This window comes from Musa acuminata, chromosome BXJ3-4, assembly GCF_036884655.1.
Source record: "Musa acuminata AAA Group cultivar baxijiao chromosome BXJ3-4, Cavendish_Baxijiao_AAA, whole genome shotgun sequence".
Taxonomy (NCBI): domain Eukaryota; kingdom Viridiplantae; phylum Streptophyta; class Magnoliopsida; order Zingiberales; family Musaceae; genus Musa; species Musa acuminata.
Window position 1 is genome coordinate 42,397,501 of NC_088352.1, and position 18,267 is coordinate 42,415,767.

An 18,267-nucleotide genomic window follows, 5' to 3' on the forward strand; every position below is an offset into this window, starting at 1 on the left:
AGGATTGTCTCAATGGACTTCAGCCAGACTTTCTTTATAGGATCAGTTTATTTTTTGAGCTTGCACACGATCATCTTGGCATATATGGTCACATGAATTACATTTTGAATGCACCGCTAATGTTGGCACTAGAGAAGTATTTTTTTTTTCCCTTGAAAGTGGAAATAGATTGAGCACTTGGGTTTTCATTTAAGTTTGCCTTCATCCACTGGCCTTGAAGGTGGCATTATTCTGATATTAGGAAATATTTTAGCCATATAAGTCTTTGTTTTTTTCAAAATGCTACACTTGTGTTTATTCATAACTCTGAACAGACCAACCTAGCTAAATTGTCTTCCTATTTTAATGACTGTCTTTGATTTTAGTCTTATTAAATGTTCAGTATCAGTATTCATTGACTATTGGATCCTATCTCTTTAGGTTAAACTTTAAAGATTTACCTTGGACTGATTTTTCGATAGCTTTGATTGGCACTTTGTTGTCTGCTTGGGATATGCATGAAAACCACCTGTTTTTTAAATTGCTTATCTTCATAATGTCTGTTATACACCTCAGTTGAGTAACTCTTTCGGTGTTAAAAATATGTTCACTTTAGTATCAGGAAATTCTGGAGAGTTATGTATAGACAATTTAGACTTATGTGGAGCCATGATAATGCTTTCTAAATGTGTTGCATTCTCAAAAAGTAAAAAAAGAGTGTGATACATTTACCAAACATTCTTAGACCTCAATCTTCCATATTCTGGAGTGAAGAATCATTCTGTTTTCTAATATTCAGGCATGCCTGCCTTGATTGGTGAATATTTTGAGTCAAGCTCTTCTACTATTTTTGACCGATCTATACTTTTATTAGGTGAACTGCAAAATTCTCTACACGAGGAAATTGTATTGTTGTATTACCATAAATGTGCTTTTTAAACATTTCTCTTTGGTTCCATTTAATCAGTCAACGTGATTGCTTATAGTTGCAATTACTCATTGTAAATAACTTGCTGTGGTTCATTATTGGATTGTTTTTGTCTTCCTTTTGTTATAATTTATGTCTCATTAGGGTTAATCTAGTATTTGCATAATGATGTTTATAGGTGCTGGAGTCAAGCCCTCCGCTGCCTCAGGAAGTGCAGTTGTTGCAAACACAAAGCAGGGCAAAGTTGTGAAACCTCCTTCTCAAAAGAAAGATGGACCTCAAATTGCACCTCCCTCTGGATCTTCTGAAAAGAAGGTTGTTGATCGTCCTCCTGAAAAGGATCGGAAGAAAGATGTTCCTGCTCCACGTATGCAATTTGATGATAAACATAGGGTTGAGAAGGCAAAAAGACGTGCAGTAGTTAATCAATTTGAGGCTAAAAACAGAGTTGAATTGTTCCGGCATTTGCCTCAATATATACATGGAACTCAGCTTCCTGATCTTGAAGGAAAGTTCTTTCAACTTGATCCAATGCATCCTTCTGTTTACAAGGTAGCTTTCATTGATTCTAGTTTACTTGCATAGCTTTTGCAAACATTATATCCTTATAATTCGTGTTGGTGCTATTCGCATATATGAAGTATGTTCCTCAATGTTGTCTAGGGCAACTAACAATTGTATTCTAGTCTGATTGGTGTAATGTGCCTGTAGAAAAGTAACAAATCCCAGTATGGTAGGAGACAAGAGGAGTAACTAGGGTAAAAGTCTTTGAAACGGGTTTCATGATGAGCCCTTAATTGACACAAGACAGCAGGACACAATTAGAAAGAATCAAAAGGTAGCAGTTAGGAAGCTGCAAATTTGGGAGTGAAAAATGGAACTTGGGAGAGTAACACAACAACTACAAGAAGCTATAAGTTCCCAACTATTTGGGGTATGGGTATTTTGGATCTTTTCCTGCTACTGGGAGAAAAATCTCAATGAAGAAGAATGTTACTATAAAAAAAGAAGAAAAATAAAATGGGGTTTATATTAAAATAAGCCAATATACCCTTGTTTAGACTTGATCTGATTTCCTTTATATATATATATATATATATATATTGGCTTGACTTTTTTTTTGTTGCTTTGATTAGACTTCTAAGCCAAATACACAAGGGAGCATCAAGAGCCACCATTTCTAGAACTTTTCCAGCTGCTGGCCACTAGGATCCATGTTGGAATACTTCCATAAGAAAGCACTGCTCCTGTTTGCTATTTCCTATTTAAAAAGTTGCATATATCTCTTTTTAGAACCCTCTAGTTAGAACTCTTGGTGGAAGAAAATTTTTATATTGAATGTCTAAGTTACAATGAATTATTTAGCCAGAATTTTCCTATCTTATTCAGTTGAAGCTGTCGACTCAAAACTTCTCTGAATGTACAACAACAAGGTGTAACAACGGCAAAGCCGCAAGCGGCTACATGGATCCTTTGCTGTCAGTGAGATATGTCAAAAGCTATATATTTAGTTAAGTTAAAAGAATTTAAATTTTTTTTTATAGTTTCTATTAAAGTTTTTCTAGGTCTTCTTTACCTCTCCTCATACCACTAACAGGAATCAAAACTTCTCTGTATGTAATGAGCCAAATAACACAAAGTCTACTCTAACTGACGTCTAACTGATGTAAGATAATGACTTCAATAGACCACAACTCATTTGATAATCGAAAAACTTGACATGATCAAGATATGGCATGAGTTAATGCCAACCCTGTTAGTTGAACTATTCTGCATCTTTCTGTTTCCTTTTATCTACATTTTCAATACCATGCTACCCAGGTAATATTTGCTTTTTCTAGTGATAGACATGCTAATTTTATGCACTCTTTATTGTGTTTTAGTATAGATAAGGGAAAGAAGTGACAAGCACTTCTTTTAGTTTTTCTTCTATTTTGGATATTTGAAGAGAATCAACTTCTGCAAACTTCATATGGTTTCCAAACTTTGATTGTGTTTCCAGATTTTAATAACCAATTTCATTTCTTGTTGAACTTCTTGTTTCTATAAGGAAAGGATAATCATCTGCATGAAGCATAGTTTTATATTAGTGAAAGACTCAAAGCACTCCAACTTTTCTTTAGTTGATCACCAAGCTTTGACCAAACTTGATAGCGATATCAATATGTGCTTCAAGGCAGAAATGACCCTCTGGTTTTCTTTTTCACGTTCTGCTAAGTTTCATTCTACCTTGTGTCAATTATCCCCATGCTCACTTTCATTTCAATCATATTGCAAGAACCAGCTTTCTTAATTAGTTCTTTGGCTTTCGTTATTATTCCAGAGTCTATGAGACGAAATAGAACTGTGCATGTCGACTCTTCCTAGGCAAGCACATTTTGTCTAAGCTTTTATGGAGGACAACGAATTGCATTATCGATCAAGTTATTAAGATGAGAATTTTGATATGGAACGACCATTAGATTGATTACCTGTGAAAAGAAAAACAACGCACAACATATTTTTGTCAAGAAATAGGGGATGCTATTTTATTTATTTGTTTATTTGCAAAGGGTTAATAGTGAAGGCGGGATTCGAGCTTAGGACCTTACAATAAACTGTCAAAGTTTTTATCATCTAAGCTAGCTAGCATCTTCATAGGGGATGTTAATTCATACCTCATGTTAAGGCTGGCTTTAATTTTCTATGAAGTGTCAAATTTGTTGTTGGTTGTTGAAGTTTTGATGAACTGAAATCGATCAATGATGTGCAAACTGGTGCCTCATGTAAGCGGATCTTGAGTTTGATAATGAATAATCAAATCAAGGTTCGCTGTACCGTACCGTACCGACGTTTCAACCCGGGCTTGGTACGGTACGGTACCGGTGTACTGGGCGGTACATCAGGGCGTACCGAGTGGTACACCTTGGTGTACCGAATAATTTTTTTATTTTTTATACTGTATCACTGCAGCAGTACCGGACGGTCCTCATACCGGTAACCTGTCGGACCGGTACGTACCGCCCGGTATGGGCGGTATGCTTCGGTACAGCAGACCTTGAATCAAATAACAGAAAAGATCAATTGTTGCATCTACTTTAGGTTCCATTTTTATGTTCTCTGTCAATTTGTACAGATATGTATGGAATCATATTCACAGAAGTATTTATCTGCCCAATATATCAACATTGATTTTTTTGTTTTCTGATGAACCATGCTGAGTGCAACGCATGAATATCTTCCTGTGGACATGATTTATGTTACAAATGTAATTGCTGCCATTGTTGTCAGGTTGGACTCCAGTACTTGTCTGGTCAAATATCAGGTGGCAATGCTCGTTGTATTGCAATGCTTCTTGCATTTCGAGAGGCAATCCGAGACTATTCTACACCCCCTGAAAAAGCTCTTGTCCGAGATCTGACTGCAAAAATCAGTAGTTATGTCTCATTTCTGATTGAATGTAGACCTCTTTCGATTAGCATGGGAAACACTATCAAGTTTTTGAAAAATAGGATTGCTAAATTACCAGATACCATGTCAGAATCGGAAGCCAAATCTAGTCTTCAATCTGATATTGATCGTTTCATAAATGAGAAAATAGTAATTGCTGATAAGGTTATCATTAGGCATGCTGTCACCAAGATCAGAGATGGGGATGTTCTTCTAACATATGGATTATCGTCTGTTGTTGAAATGATACTAGTATATGCTCACGAGGTTCGGAAACAGTTTCGTGTTGTGATTGTTGATTCTCGTCCAAAGCTTGAAGGGCAGGTGTTGCTCCACAGACTGGTGGCCAAGGGCCTTAACTGCACATATACACATATTAATGCAATTTCATACATCATGCATGAAGTCACACGGGTTTTTCTGGGAGCTGCTTCAGTGCTGTCTAATGGAACAGTTTACTCAAGAGTTGGAACAGCATGTGTAGCTATGGTCGCAAATGCTTTCCGGGTTCCCGTTCTCATATGTTGTGAGGCATATAAGTTTCATGAAAGGGTGCAGCTGGATTCTATATGTTCAAATGAGCTAGGTATAGCTATAATGCTGTTTATTTTAATTTGTTTTGCTTATTTTCTACTAAGCATCCTTGCAACATTGTCTTATAGAGCTGCTTTTGTGCTACTCTTCAGGTGATCCAGATGTCATTTCGAAGGTTTCTGGACGGCAAGATTTAAACCATCTGGATAATTGGGCTGACAACGAGAATCTGCAGCTTCTAAATCTTTCGTAAGAGATCTCTCTCTACAGGGAACAAGTGATCATTTGATACGATATATTGACAAAATTTGTTTTTCTGTATTTACAGTTATGATGCAACACCGTCTGATTATGTGTCAATGATTATCACAGATTATGGAATGGTATGTTTTTACTGACTGTGACTCTTCTAGTGTGACTATTAAACAAGGTTTTATATATTTCCATATGGAATTAATATGCACATCTGATATAGAAGATTAGTAGATATTCCAGAACCTTCCCAGTAGCATGAGGCAAAGTGACTTTTCACAAGTTTAGAAGATGGATTCACTATGAGGTTTAGGTGTCATTTTCTGGTCATTTGCAGACAAGCTTCTATAGCCTCTCTAATAATTGGCCTTTTAAGAAAAATTAACCTTTTTGGAGTCAAATGGAGCCATTGACATAAAGTTGAAACCACATTGTCAAGGGTTATGTTGTCAGTTTCTTTCATACAAACTTTAACATACGTTCCATTCCATCTGCATTAGATCTCATAATGAAGCGTTTAGTTGGTTAGCACAGCTTTACTATAGCAGGCAATATGATCCTTGAAATTCTTTGGTGTCATGTTGCTAATGAGTTATTTTTGTATGTGGCTGTTATTGTAAATGAATTTTTTTGTTGGTTGCTGCATTTTTATACAATTGCTTTGATTGATTAAAGTTTCTTCTGATTAGATAACAAATTTCCATGTCAAAATGAAGCTGTCAGGTGGTTTTTAAGCTCTGATGTTTTGATGCATTATTGATGCTAGCCTCATATTATTTATTAACTGGAAATGGAGAAGCTTTATAAGGATAGGCAGGTAGGTTATGCTATCTAATTTTGAGAAGCTTTTCAAGCTTCAATGCCGTAAAGGTCCACAGATTCTTAATGGGTAGCATACTGCAAAGAAATAGAGTCACTTAACATTTCAATCACCTGTGCTTAAAAATATTATTTGCTCATTCTAGGAAGAAAAAGCTTAGTCATTTGATGTTTAGCCTTGAATGAGGTTACTTAAAGAAATAAGAACTATCAATTTTGCTTTTAGAAAATTCTTGAAAGAATAGACAAATGGGTTACTAAATCATGAAATGTGCACAAGACAGTTCTCTTTTGATAGCTAAGGAGATGTGTGATTTGATTGGTCAACATATGGAGCTCAGGATCACCCTTGATATTGGTTGATCCATATTGTATTGCTGCCTGAGACCAAGTGTTGGATCAAGTACCACTCTTTTGTGGTTCTTATAATATGGTCAAACTTGAGCATACTATGATAACAGGGATTTTATAATAGTTGGTGTCTTGCTGATGTTTGTTTCAGTATTTATTTCCATCCCTTAACATTGAACTCAAGAAATCTTTGTTCCTTGTTGAATGGATTATTGCCTTATTTGGTGATTATTGGTGGGATGTATCATTAGCTAATGGAACCAATCAAAGATATTGTCAAGGACTTGTGGCAAGTTATTTGCAGCATAAGCAAATGATGGAGATCAGAACATGCATAGATACGTGAGTTGGTTGAGTTCTCTATGAATTCACAAGGTTGACTGTAAAAAATGAAGATAGCCTTGTATTTTTATAGAAGCTGATATTTAATTAGATTATTGCTATTGTTTTAGCATATATGGAAAAGGGAGGATAATTAGAAACTCTTTTGTTCTTTACAAATTATAATTAAGAAACTATTTCTAGGGTTTGGTACTAACTGATGGAATTTCCAATGAAGTTAGCAGATTTTTTCCCATAAAGTTTGATGGTTTGGTGTAACGTTTTTTGGTTTTAGTGATTATAGATGATTTGAATTGTATCTAGGACTGTTGTTCTCTATCTGCACTGTGAGAAATTTCACCATGAAGGACTATAATGGCCTTGTGTCACAAAGAGTTTTCAACACATACTATTTAGACATAAGAAACCATCTACAATGCTCACGATTTGCAATCCTGAATTGTTTCCAAGGATTGTCTTCTCATGTTTGCAGTCAGTTACCCTGATTTATGTACTAGCGAACATGAAGCCTGTACTTTCGTATGTTATAAATTATAATTAATTTTTTTTGGCAATTTTTTTTGGTATACGTGTGTCTATGATTAGGTTAAGACATTGTGCCGTCTAACTATATTTTACTCTTTCTGCATGTTGAAAGATGCATTTTCTTATTTTAATTATTTATTACACTACTTTAGAATCTTTTTTGACTTTCCAAACATCCTTCTTGGAGCTCACAAATCCTAGCATTTTCTATTGCACCAATAGTTTTAATGATTTTCAAGATGCCTGCATCTTTTCAAATTGTTGTATTATTGTGTTTTTTCTGGTTTGGTCTAGTGATTTAAATAGGCGCCCGGGCACTTGCCTAGGTGCTCGGGCGAGATGAGGCATGAGCGCCTTGTGAGTGGACCAAGCGGTGCGCTTCAAGGAGGCGCTGCCTAAGCGCTCGCTTGAACCCAGGCGTCAGGCATCTCGGGTGAGTGCCGGGTTCAAATAAAGCAACCGAACCAGACTTTCAGTTCATTAGTGGTTAGTTGGTGCGATTGAACCAACTAACTAGTTTCTTATCCACAAAAGCCACCCTTACATGCCCGTGCGACCCTGAGCCAACCCTAGCACTACTTCTGCCTTTGTCGCTGATGCTTTCTATCGTTGCCCTCACCACGGACACTTTCTGCCGCTACCTTCCCCACAGACTCAGCGGACCGAGCCTTCCTTTGTCGTCGACGGACGGGTCCGATGGCCTAGCAAGAGCCCGTAGCTTCCTTCAGCCGTCGCTCCATGTGTAGTTCCTTCCATCGTTGAGAGAGAGGACTGCAGATTCCTCCGGCACCGACGGACGCCCTTTAGAGCTTCCACTGCTACTGCTGCTGTTGCTGTTGTCCGCAACTGTCGTTGCTACCGTTTTCAACTTCCTCCGCTGTCGTTACTGTCTTAAACCGAATCCTTCGTCGCTGTTGTTGCCGTCCGCAGCTTCCTTCATCACCACTGTCTTCTTCCCACTTTCGATTGGCGGTGACACTTTTATCCCCCTTTGCTACTGTTAACAATTCTTTTCTCCCCCTTTAACTACTGTTAATAGTTAATAATTTACTGTTAACAATAGATTGTTAACTACTGTACAAACTAATCTCTATTTATTAGATCAATAATATGCTATGTAGATTTTAACATTGCTAATCTTTGTTTATTTAAGATTATTATTAGATCTTTTTAATTTAATATCATATTTTTATTTATATAATCATATTTATCAATTATATTTTTTATTTTTTATATTGTAATATTTTATAGTGTTTCACTTCACTCTCGAGTATTTTGGGACCTTGGCATCTTTTGACACTTAGCGCTTTTTAAATCACTGGTTTGATCCTTGAGTTTGAAGCCTTATTTGTTGTTACAGGGTACAACAATCTTTTCTATATTGAAAATTTGGATTAGAATAGTCTGTATTTAAATGATTTCTGCAACCACTAAGGATAAATCTTTACTTGTTTACTCCATTTTTTAAATTTTGGAATAGACTGTTTTGGTCCATATCTCTACGTATTAATTTTTTCTTGAGCATTATGCGAAAGAATTGCAATTTTTTTTGGCTTATATTAGTAATAAAATGTTGTTTATTGCAGCTCCCACCTTCCAGTGTGCCAGTTATTGTGAGAGAATATCGCAGGGAGAACTTATGGATATGAAGTCCAATTTTTTGTCTTGTTTTCTTCTCAAAATAGTGTGCTTCCGGGTAAATATTAGTCAAAATTGGCTTGGCTGTTCTAATAATGAGGTTTTGTGGGTTTTCTTTCCAGTTGCATGAAGTTATCATCCTTTTTCATTTTATTTACCGGTCATTGTTATCTTGCTACTTTGAATCTGTAAAGAGGGCAATCTCTCTCCTCTCTGGATATGTTTGAGGGTCTGTTGGCTTAATTTAATGTGGAATTTTTGGTGCAATTTGGAATGTGTAAAGTTATTTTATTTTTGGATGATGTTCATATTTTCCTTCTTTTCTTTTTTTTTTTGTTTTAAGATTCCACTCTTGAAGTTATTCTTCAAAATTAGTTGTAACTGACCATGCTTTTATGTACATCTCATGCATTTGGTGCATTTTCTTGTTTTAACAAAGAAAAAACTGAATTGGTGATAGAAATTTTTTAAATCAATCATAAATACTTAAATAGATATCCAAATCAGAAGTGCTGAGTTATATAAAGGAGAAGGTGGTTTCAGATGCTCATTTACCTGACTCAGCATGAAGCTGGAAAAAGATGTGACAGATGCATACACAAGTGATTTTACTGAAAATATGCTTGTTATGTATTTGGATGTTTGGAATTAATTTAAATAGTAGTTGTTATGAAGCAAGTTGAAGAGAATCAGAATTCTAAATGATATGTTGTTCACCATCAAATCTTCCTGGTCTCTGTGAGCCATGATGTTTGATTTTAGCTCTACTAATACTACATTGGAATGGATAAGCAGATGAATCTGTTTGTATGATTTTGGTGGTCTCTTGCACACCCTGCTATGTCCATCGTGGCACAGATCCTTGTAAACTATATACTGGTCAGTCTTATGGTATACTAGCTATTTCTTGTGCATATTGTTAATACCCGCTTGTACATACTTTAATGTGAATATGCTGTTCCAAATAATTAAAATAAACTGCCTTCAGGATTGCTTGCTGGAATATCCATGAAGGAATCTGCCCATTGTAATAACTGGTTTTATTATTTGCTCTCTGGATGCATCTGTGATGTGGTTCTTGAAGAAGCAACTAGAAGTTGTGATGATTCTAAAGAAAGGACTCTTAAGGCCTTCATGCTTCTCTTATCTCAAAGGAGAACTTGTGATGCACGGCATGCTCACAGTTCTTGTTAAAAGGTGCAGTGGTCATCTGGGGCATGTTTGATGGTTCCAGTTCATCTTTACAGATCAAACAAAAGACTGTCATGTGGCACAAAAGAGCTGCAAGGGCATCGGTCATTATTACTCAAGCAGGACCACTCGTAGTAGAATAACGACAAAATGTTTGTGGTTTTTGCATGTGTTTGTGGACTTTTTGCTATCTTTCCCTTAATTATTGCAGTGGCTTTTCCTGTCATATTATTACCATAAACCATTCTGAAAACTGTAGTCTAGCGATCACAAGTTGGGTTATGTTATCTTTTCTTCTCACCATATTGTTCTTCCCATTCTAATCTTGCTTCATATTGGATTTTTTACATTGTTGTCTCCTGGTCTTTTCCATTTGGAAGATGATGATGCATCACAGGATTGTTAAGTCTGTTGTTTTGTAATCCCAATGTGTTAAATGCTCAATCATTATGCAGTGCACAGGTAGTATATACCAATCGCTTCAGTTCCAGATTATGATATCTGTGCTCGCAGGCAACACTGACGACTCACAGGTAGAGTGATGTTTCCACTCGGACATGACTTTGGCTGGTAGCCAGTTTTGTCCAAACTTGAGGCTCCATGCCCGATTTATGTATTTATTTCATTTATCGGTTTTTTTATTCGAACTCCCCATACTCAATGAACTTTTTGCTAGTTTAAAGAAAGTGTGTGGTTTAGAGGGAGGAGCTCAAGTTAGGGTGTCGAAGTGCCACCGTCCGTCCCCCCATGGCTTTTGGTACTTGCAGCTTGTTGTATTCAAGTATCTAGCAAAAGGGACGCATGCCCAAGGATTCTTTCTTCCTCTGGTAGCCACTTCACGTAAGGTACAATTCTTTCCTTTTTCTATCTACCCTTGTGGTTCTCCATTTCCTCGAATGCTGAGCAGCACAGCCAAATTTGTGGCGTTCTTTTCCTCACCTATTTTAGCCTCTGGATGGATGCAGCGCATGTGTTTGTTGGCAGCTCAACGACTGTAGCCCATCAGAAAGGTTTGATCCAAAGCGAGGTCATCATCATCTTCTTGACATGATGGTGCAACTCATTTTGGAAGGAGGACCGCAGAAGGAGGGCTTGCTGCTGTGTCACTGTCTTCCCTTAAACTGATAAAAGAAGCCAAAATCCAACAGCGAGGAGTCGAGTAAGATCTGAAGCTCAAGGCTGAGGAGTGAGAGATGGAATCCCCTCCCTCTGAGCCGCCACCCTCGCCGCCCGCTGTCGATCTCTCCCTCACCCTCGCCGCGGCCTCGTCGTCGCCGCCGTCCTCCGGCCACGACGCGAGGGACGTCAGGCTCTTTCCCTGCCTCTTCTGCAACAGGAAGTTCCTCAAGTCTCAGGCCCTCGGCGGACACCAGAATGCCCACAAGAAAGAGCGAGGTAGTAGCTGGAATCCCCACCTCTATCTCCCACCACCACCACCACCACCACCTACCACACACTCCTTTCCCATCGCTTCCCACTCATGCAAGCCTGTCCTCCACCGTTCCGGCGACTGCGGAGCCCCTCGCCTGCTGGCTGACCGGCCCTTCCTCATCCTCAACTGGCAGAGGGCTTCACACCCCCATCAGGCACTCTCACCAGACCTCGGTTCCGTCAATTCCATTGCTGCTGCTGCTGCTCCACTTCCATCCACTGGTGACGACAGGACCATTATCGATCTCTCCTTGAGGCTCTAAGTCTCAGTAGAATGTGTTTGCTGCAGAGTAGTTCGATTTTTCTTCCTTCTTTCTTTCAATCTCTTCCCGATAGCTCTGCTGCCGCCCGCAGTCCGCGGGTTGCATGGTGGAGCAGACCGTGCTTGACATGGCTACAAGCATTTGTATTTGGCGGGTGGTGGGATGTCGATATAACGTGGAGGTGTACGCTTTGTAGGGAACGTTACATCATGTTCCCTCCCACTCGAAGTTATTTGATCATCATCCTTTTTCCGAATAGTTCAGCCCATCGATCGGCCTGCAAGATTCGTGTGGATGTATACGAGCAGATGTGTCTCTCAGCTTTCATTCGACTATTGAAGAAAGAAGAAAGTCCTTACGTAACTTCATTTAGGAATCTCATGGTGATCGCCGGAATCTACTTCAGGTAGGAAGCTGATATCCGGAAATAAATCTGACCCCAATGAGAGGCTGCTGATACGACTCCCAAACTAAGGATCGACATTCCCTCAAGAGAACTTCCGACAGTCCCAACAGTTGAACTCTCATAACACGACACCTCTCTCTCTCTCTAACTTTGGACTTATTGAGGTGAGTTTTGATGTGAGTGTCGGAGAAGGATCTCGTCAAACACATTTCGTCATTTCACCCTCGCGGATCGTTTTTGAGAGAATCTACCTTCCTTCTGTGGGAAAATGGATCAAATCGAGCCTTGTCTCGCACTTTGGACAGAAGACCTCAAGCAGACCCGAAATCTTTTGCTGTATCAGTTCATGAAGTCGACTTAGTTCTCCGGGACAGCCCATCTTCCCCTCTGTCAGTTCTTAGTGGCCCCAAAAGAAAGAAAGAGAGAGAGAGAGAGAGATGGCTATCATGATGCTTCTTTAGTTACCTACAAGACTTGGAGAAGGAACACATGGGAATAGGAGTTTTGATCTCCTGTGCAAGCTAAGGTGTATACATTGGAGGAGTCGCATCAGCGCAGTAAAAAGAGAGGAAGCTTCGGATGTGGTGGCTGTGGATGATATCTTAATTACTGGGGAGAGATTCTCATGTCTCTTTCACACAGTTTCAATTCCACCTTGTGTTTCTCTACTGCCAAACCTCTATTTTCAGATCAGTGATGTCCAAAACTATAGAACTTAGACTTCAATTCATTCTTTTGCTGGGCATGAAATTTTTGATCCTATAACTGCGTATATAATGCGCTAATTGAGATTGCCTCCTATAGCCTCAAAGCATTGCAAAGTCGTACAAAGTGCAAACTTCTATTCACCAAAACTTAATCCAATCACCATGACTTACTGATGATGATCACTTACCAGTCTGCAACCAAAACCTTACGGAACTGTTCATCTGTCTCAGCTTTTGCCCCTAACACAAATGTCGGCAAGCTTTTCGGCATTCTTTAGCCCCTAATCATTGTCCTTCTACCAAACATTACCCTCTGTATCAAGCTTTCTCTCCTGCATCATTGATCTTTAATCATTGAGTCTCCAAATCTCCCCCCTTCTGATGCATGTCATGTGTTGTTTCTCAGTGGATCATCCTGTCGTGTCTTCGACCTGTCGATCGTACTTTTTTGTCACAGCAGCAGATGGGAGGAACCAGTGTGGTGGATGCAGGGGAAAAAGCCTGAACACAATGAATCCACGATAACTCACGACAGGATCTAACAGTATGTGTAGTTTCTGTAGCTAATTCTGGTTTTGTCAATCTGCAAGCACATTCTTAGTTGTTAATGGTGAGTTCTAAGATTCTAAAGACTAGCTGATGAAAATTTTCATGCAATGTAGGAACTGTAATCATGTTCCTAAGACCATGATAAATTGGCTTTATCATTCTTTAAGATTGATTCATCATGACAGAGAATCTCTTGTTTGGCATATATAATTCATCTGGCAATTCTTGAATCAGATTGGTGACCAAATATGCTAAAAGAATATACATACAAAATTAGATTACATTGCCACGATTAGAAGAGAGTCCAACATCAAGAGATATTGATGCAGATCTGTTCTTGTTGAACGAGGCCGGCAATCACCTCAGGAGCATCATAACCTCGAGGCATGCAAGGAGATGGCTGTCTGCCTCAGTCACTATGTGACTTCGGGTGATCTCTCTCGGTGAAGTGCACCCACTCGATGCCATTGTCAGCTCAAACTCGTCTCTCAGAGTCTGCAGCACCTTCCTCACTCCAGCTTCACCTTCAGCAGCCAAAGCAAACGCCACAGGCCTTCCGATCTGCAATCGACCAGAATTCACAGGTAACTTTCTTGTTTCATGTGGAATCTTGGAATGTGGGAGAAGCGATGAATCTTTCTTTGCCATGTTTGCTCACAAAGACACCAGAGGCTCCCAAAGCTAAAGCCTTGAACACATCAGTTCCTCTGCGAGCGCCACCGTCAAGAAAGACAGGAACACGGCCCTGTGCGGCTTTGACAACCTAAATTTGCACACGAGATGGTTCTTAGAACACTGCAAAAGAAGGACATCTTGATGCATTCTTTTCTCAGAACATGTGAAGTTTTGTTTATGTTCACGTGCCAACCACGAAGATTCCATGATCAATTCAAGCACACAGTGGATTTCTTCTTGTGATTAAGAAAAGCTCGGTTCGAGTTGCATATGTACCTCTTCCAGTGCACTGATAGTAGCTGGAACGTAATCAAGCTGACGAGCTCCATGGTTGGAGACAGTGATACCAGCTGCACCCGCTTGAATGGCAAGTCTCGCTGCATTTGGAAAGGAAACACATTGTTCGATGAATCAATTGGTCTAACATTAATAAACAGGAAGCTATAGAAGAGACATTGCTTACTGTCCTCTGCAGTAAGGACTCCTTTCACAAAAATGGGCATAGTAGTGATTAACATCTACAAACATTAATCAAGTAATGTTAATCAAGGATCAAGGTGATAAACCTGCATACCTTCCAGCTTAATGATCGATCAATTTGACCCGCTACATATGAGGAAGGCCAGAGTCATCGGTCTGCACAAAACAACAGATGAATTGTGCAACAAATACTAACAATGAAAAGTTCAAATTGCATAGAGAAAACTATTATTCATCACCTTGTCCATCTTTCCAAGGTCCAAACCCTCAAAGTTTTTTGAGTGTCAAAAATGGTGGCAAAGTGAATCTGCAGAACATTCAAGAATAGGACGGCACAACATTATGAATTATGAAGAAACAACTGATCAGAGTAAAACCAGCAACTGGGTGCAGGGGGAAGGTCAAGGGCCATCCTGCTCTATCATGCTCAAAACAAGTGCAAGAGAATAAGCACTTAAAAGACGATGCTTTGGAGTGTTCAAGCATATACTTGTTCTTGATGTCTGCTTATCTCCGGCCATGTCTTGGAGTGTCGACCGTAAGTGGTATTGCCTTGAATCCTGCTCTTTCAGCTCTTTGGACAAGCTGTGCAACTATGTGCCTATCCTTATACACCTAATAAGATTCCATTGAAAACTTCTTGAAATCAAGTTTTTACCTTAAACATTAAAGAAATATATTCAATATTAGAAGATAATGCTTACATAGAGCTGGAAGAATCAAATTCCTGGTCCTGTAGAAGCAACCTCTTCGATTCTGGAAGTTGCCCATGATGACAGTGTCTACCAAAGAAATACACAAAATGCGTATAAGCAAGAGATAGATATGCACTACATTCTCACTTTTTCAATAGCTCAAAGAGTTTCTCTGAATCAAATCTTCAGGATAGCATACTTGATATATGTCAATAAGGTGAACACTCGGGTACATAGCATTAATCTTCAGGATAGCATATTTGCAGTTAGCAAAGAGCTGAAGGGAATCAGCTACATGATCTGAGCATTACTTTGGCAAGTGGAAGTCTCAAGTGCACAATGAAGCAAATCTAACAAATTTGTGCTTCTCTATTCAGTTCTCTTGATTAATCCATGCTGCTTGGTAGATTGCCCCACCAAATCAGGGACTCAGACACCATTTTTGTATATGATACAGTTAAGGCATTGCACTTCGTCCTGTAAATGACTTCCTCCTTTAATTTTCTTAAATAATAATCAATCTGCATTGAGAGAATCAGAACATAAGAGTTCATAGTCATTATCTTTCTTGAGGATGGTGGATTTTGCAGTGCAGAAGAGATATATGTCAAGAGGTGTTTTCATTCATGAAGCATAGCACCATTATTCATACAAAGACAGTCAATGCATAACCAAGATAATAATAGGAAGTCTATACCAAGAATGAACATGACACAAATTTCCCACCAAAATGTACTTCCATTTGCTACTCACAATCTCCATATGCTATCTCTTCTTTTGTGTAGAAAAAAGGTCAGCCAACTTGGTCACCAATTTAGATAAGTTTGATAAGAAATTCCAAAACAAGTTTCTGCAAAAAGAATTATGGACTTCGAAGTGGACAAAATTCAATTCTACATGAAGCTTTGTCATGCCAAAAATTTGTTTGTCTAATCACTTGGATTACCATGACTTCCTAGCAACTGCAGTTTGTCTATTGGCTAACCGAATGATCTTGATAGTCTCTAAGGTCCATATATGATGCTTAAGTATAATTAGGATCAAATTATTAGACCACAAAAAACACAAGAAACAATAGTCAACTGTAATAGTGCCAACTGCCGATGCTGCTCTTGCGGTAGCATACTCTACTGAGGAATAACAAGAGATTCAACATTAGAAGGTTCATTTGTAAGATGCAGCAATGCAAAATATTAATATGGTAGATAGCTTGATACTTTTGCCTGAGGCGACAATAGCAACTAAATGCAGTAATTCAATTTCTTAGATGATATCCAAGCAAGTGGTTCAAAAACTCATTCACACTTCACAATATAAAAGCAGAAGAAAAAAGGATACCACATTGCAACTTCAGATCATGAATCTAAGAAGGCCAGCTGATTTCGATAGTGTCATGGTAAAGGCAACAAAATTTGTATACATCCTGAAACTTGGTGCAAATGAAAGACACCCAAGGTGCAGGAAAACCATACCATCGGGATGGGCCATCTTCTACATTGCTGTTGGAGCAATCATGGTCAATATCTTAAAACCTAGTACAGTTGTGGTCATATCAACCTTGGAGACATCAATGAGTATGCAACGGCGAAACCTGGTTCAGAGTCAATTAGAAGGTTCAGTGTCATGAACATCAGAGCAGTCGATCATTCATAATACGTTTTGAGCAAAATTCCTGGTGGAATTTCATAAGATATTTTAGGACACCACATTTCCAGTTACTTCAAAGACACTGTGAGGCATCTTAGTCATATTGCAGAAACTAAGAACATGCTTGTTTGACTGTAACTCAAGTAATTAATTCTAATACCGTACAGCCATAGTAAATGAATAGAACCTATTAGCAAGACTACTAGAAACATGAAAAGAAACCCTTGAATAGAAAATGATAAGAAAAAAAGTCCTATCTCTTGTAAAGATCAGCCATTACTGCATAACAAAAAGAAATCTGAACTCTCGGATCAGAGAAGTATAAATCAGACTATAGCAGATTCATGAGTCTTATCAATCTTACTAGTGTGTAAAAGAAGAACCATTACACAAGATCAGAGAAAGAACCAAAGGACTCATTCACTAGGATGTAAAACTGTGAACCTTAGTGCTTATACGCTAGACAATTCTGCCAGACATATCAGCAAACAAATGGTGTGCACTTCAGAAAGTCGATGAAATTGTTGTGCCATCATAAAGATGCACTTTTGATATTTGACATACTATTAGTTAGAAAGGCCACATGATTCCTTTTAGTAAAATGTAAAGAACCATGAAGGATAGAACATGTGAATCATGATATCTTTTATACTCCCTCAAAAGAAATACATAACTTTAAGACGAAGAGCAAAGCACAGCAAAGAACAATAGAACAAAAGAAAGGTGCTCACAGAATCATTGAAAAGGCCGCCCTGTTCTCCTTCAAAGTCCATTGGCCCTCTGCGCCCGAGGCATAGCAATCAAAAGACCATCTTAGGCAACTTCTGCTTGGCAGTTGCCTCATACTCCATAACCTTGCTGATCTCCATGCTCATGTTCACTCGCAACACGCTTCCAAGACCTCCACTAATCTGTCAAAGCAGAAACTAACAAGCTTAAATGTCAACCTAGAGAACATATTCCACAAGCCTACACCATATCTCAGTCATTTAGCTCCTTCCACAGAACAGTCGATTCGAAACTTGAAGTGGAGGATTACATGACATGCTCAAGACCGAAGCACGTAGGCACAGAAGATTCCTGCTATCTAAGAATACATCCATTCATCACACTAAGCATAACTAAAAAGATTAATTAGCTATACATGTCTGTGAGAAAGAGCAAATAACCTAAGCAATGACAGTAGAGGATAGAACATAATTATAATTTCTTTTTTTTTTCTTCCTTAGTCTGAGAGAAGAAATATTAGAGACATTTTCTTTTATATATATATATATATTAATTATAATTATTTGTATGCCATACGAAAATCTACAATGATAAATAGGGTTTTTTGAGACGTCATTATTATATTTTAATTGCGCATTTTGCTTCGTTCTTGGATGGGTTGCCGGTTTTGTGCGTCTCCCGTCGGCCGGCCGCTCAT

General features: G+C 38.6%; 1 protein-coding gene and 2 long non-coding RNA genes across 7 annotated transcripts in view; 2 read left to right on the forward strand and 1 right to left on the reverse strand.

Annotated features, from left to right (window-relative positions):
• LOC135637207 (uncharacterized) overlaps window positions 1-9,105 on the forward strand; it is an 11,260-nt gene extending 2,155 nt beyond the window's left edge. Inside the window, exons 3-7 of the mRNA XM_065149741.1 lie at window positions 1,086-1,459; window positions 4,178-4,922; window positions 5,023-5,119; window positions 5,199-5,253; window positions 8,746-9,105. Coding sequence (XP_065005813.1) covers window positions 1,086-1,459; window positions 4,178-4,922; window positions 5,023-5,119; window positions 5,199-5,253; window positions 8,746-8,808 — 1,334 coding nt within the window. The 3' untranslated portion in view covers window positions 8,809-9,105. The remainder of the gene's footprint in view (window positions 1-1,085; window positions 1,460-4,177; window positions 4,923-5,022; window positions 5,120-5,198; window positions 5,254-8,745) is intronic.
• Window positions 9,106-9,798: 693 nt separating this feature from the next.
• On the forward strand, window positions 9,799-13,811 carry LOC135634755 (uncharacterized). The gene is made up of 3 exons (XR_010495438.1): window positions 9,799-10,833; window positions 10,954-13,339; window positions 13,674-13,811. It is a non-coding gene; the product is annotated as an uncharacterized LOC135634755 (long non-coding RNA).
• On the reverse strand, window positions 13,470-18,205 carry LOC135634753 (uncharacterized). Of its 5 annotated transcripts, none has more exons than XR_010495434.1 (10): window positions 17,815-18,205; window positions 17,573-17,752; window positions 16,667-16,785; window positions 15,394-15,715; window positions 15,204-15,281; window positions 14,990-15,114; window positions 14,739-14,806; window positions 14,594-14,655; window positions 14,296-14,396; window positions 13,470-14,107 (listed from the first exon to the last, which is right to left on the reverse strand). It is a non-coding gene; the product is annotated as an uncharacterized LOC135634753 (long non-coding RNA). The 5 variants fall into 5 exon arrangements; XR_010495435.1 differs by having other exon boundaries at window positions 17,789-18,205; XR_010495433.1 differs by having other exon boundaries at window positions 13,470-13,905; window positions 14,003-14,107; window positions 17,573-18,205.
• Between the last annotated feature and the right edge of the window lie 62 nt (window positions 18,206-18,267).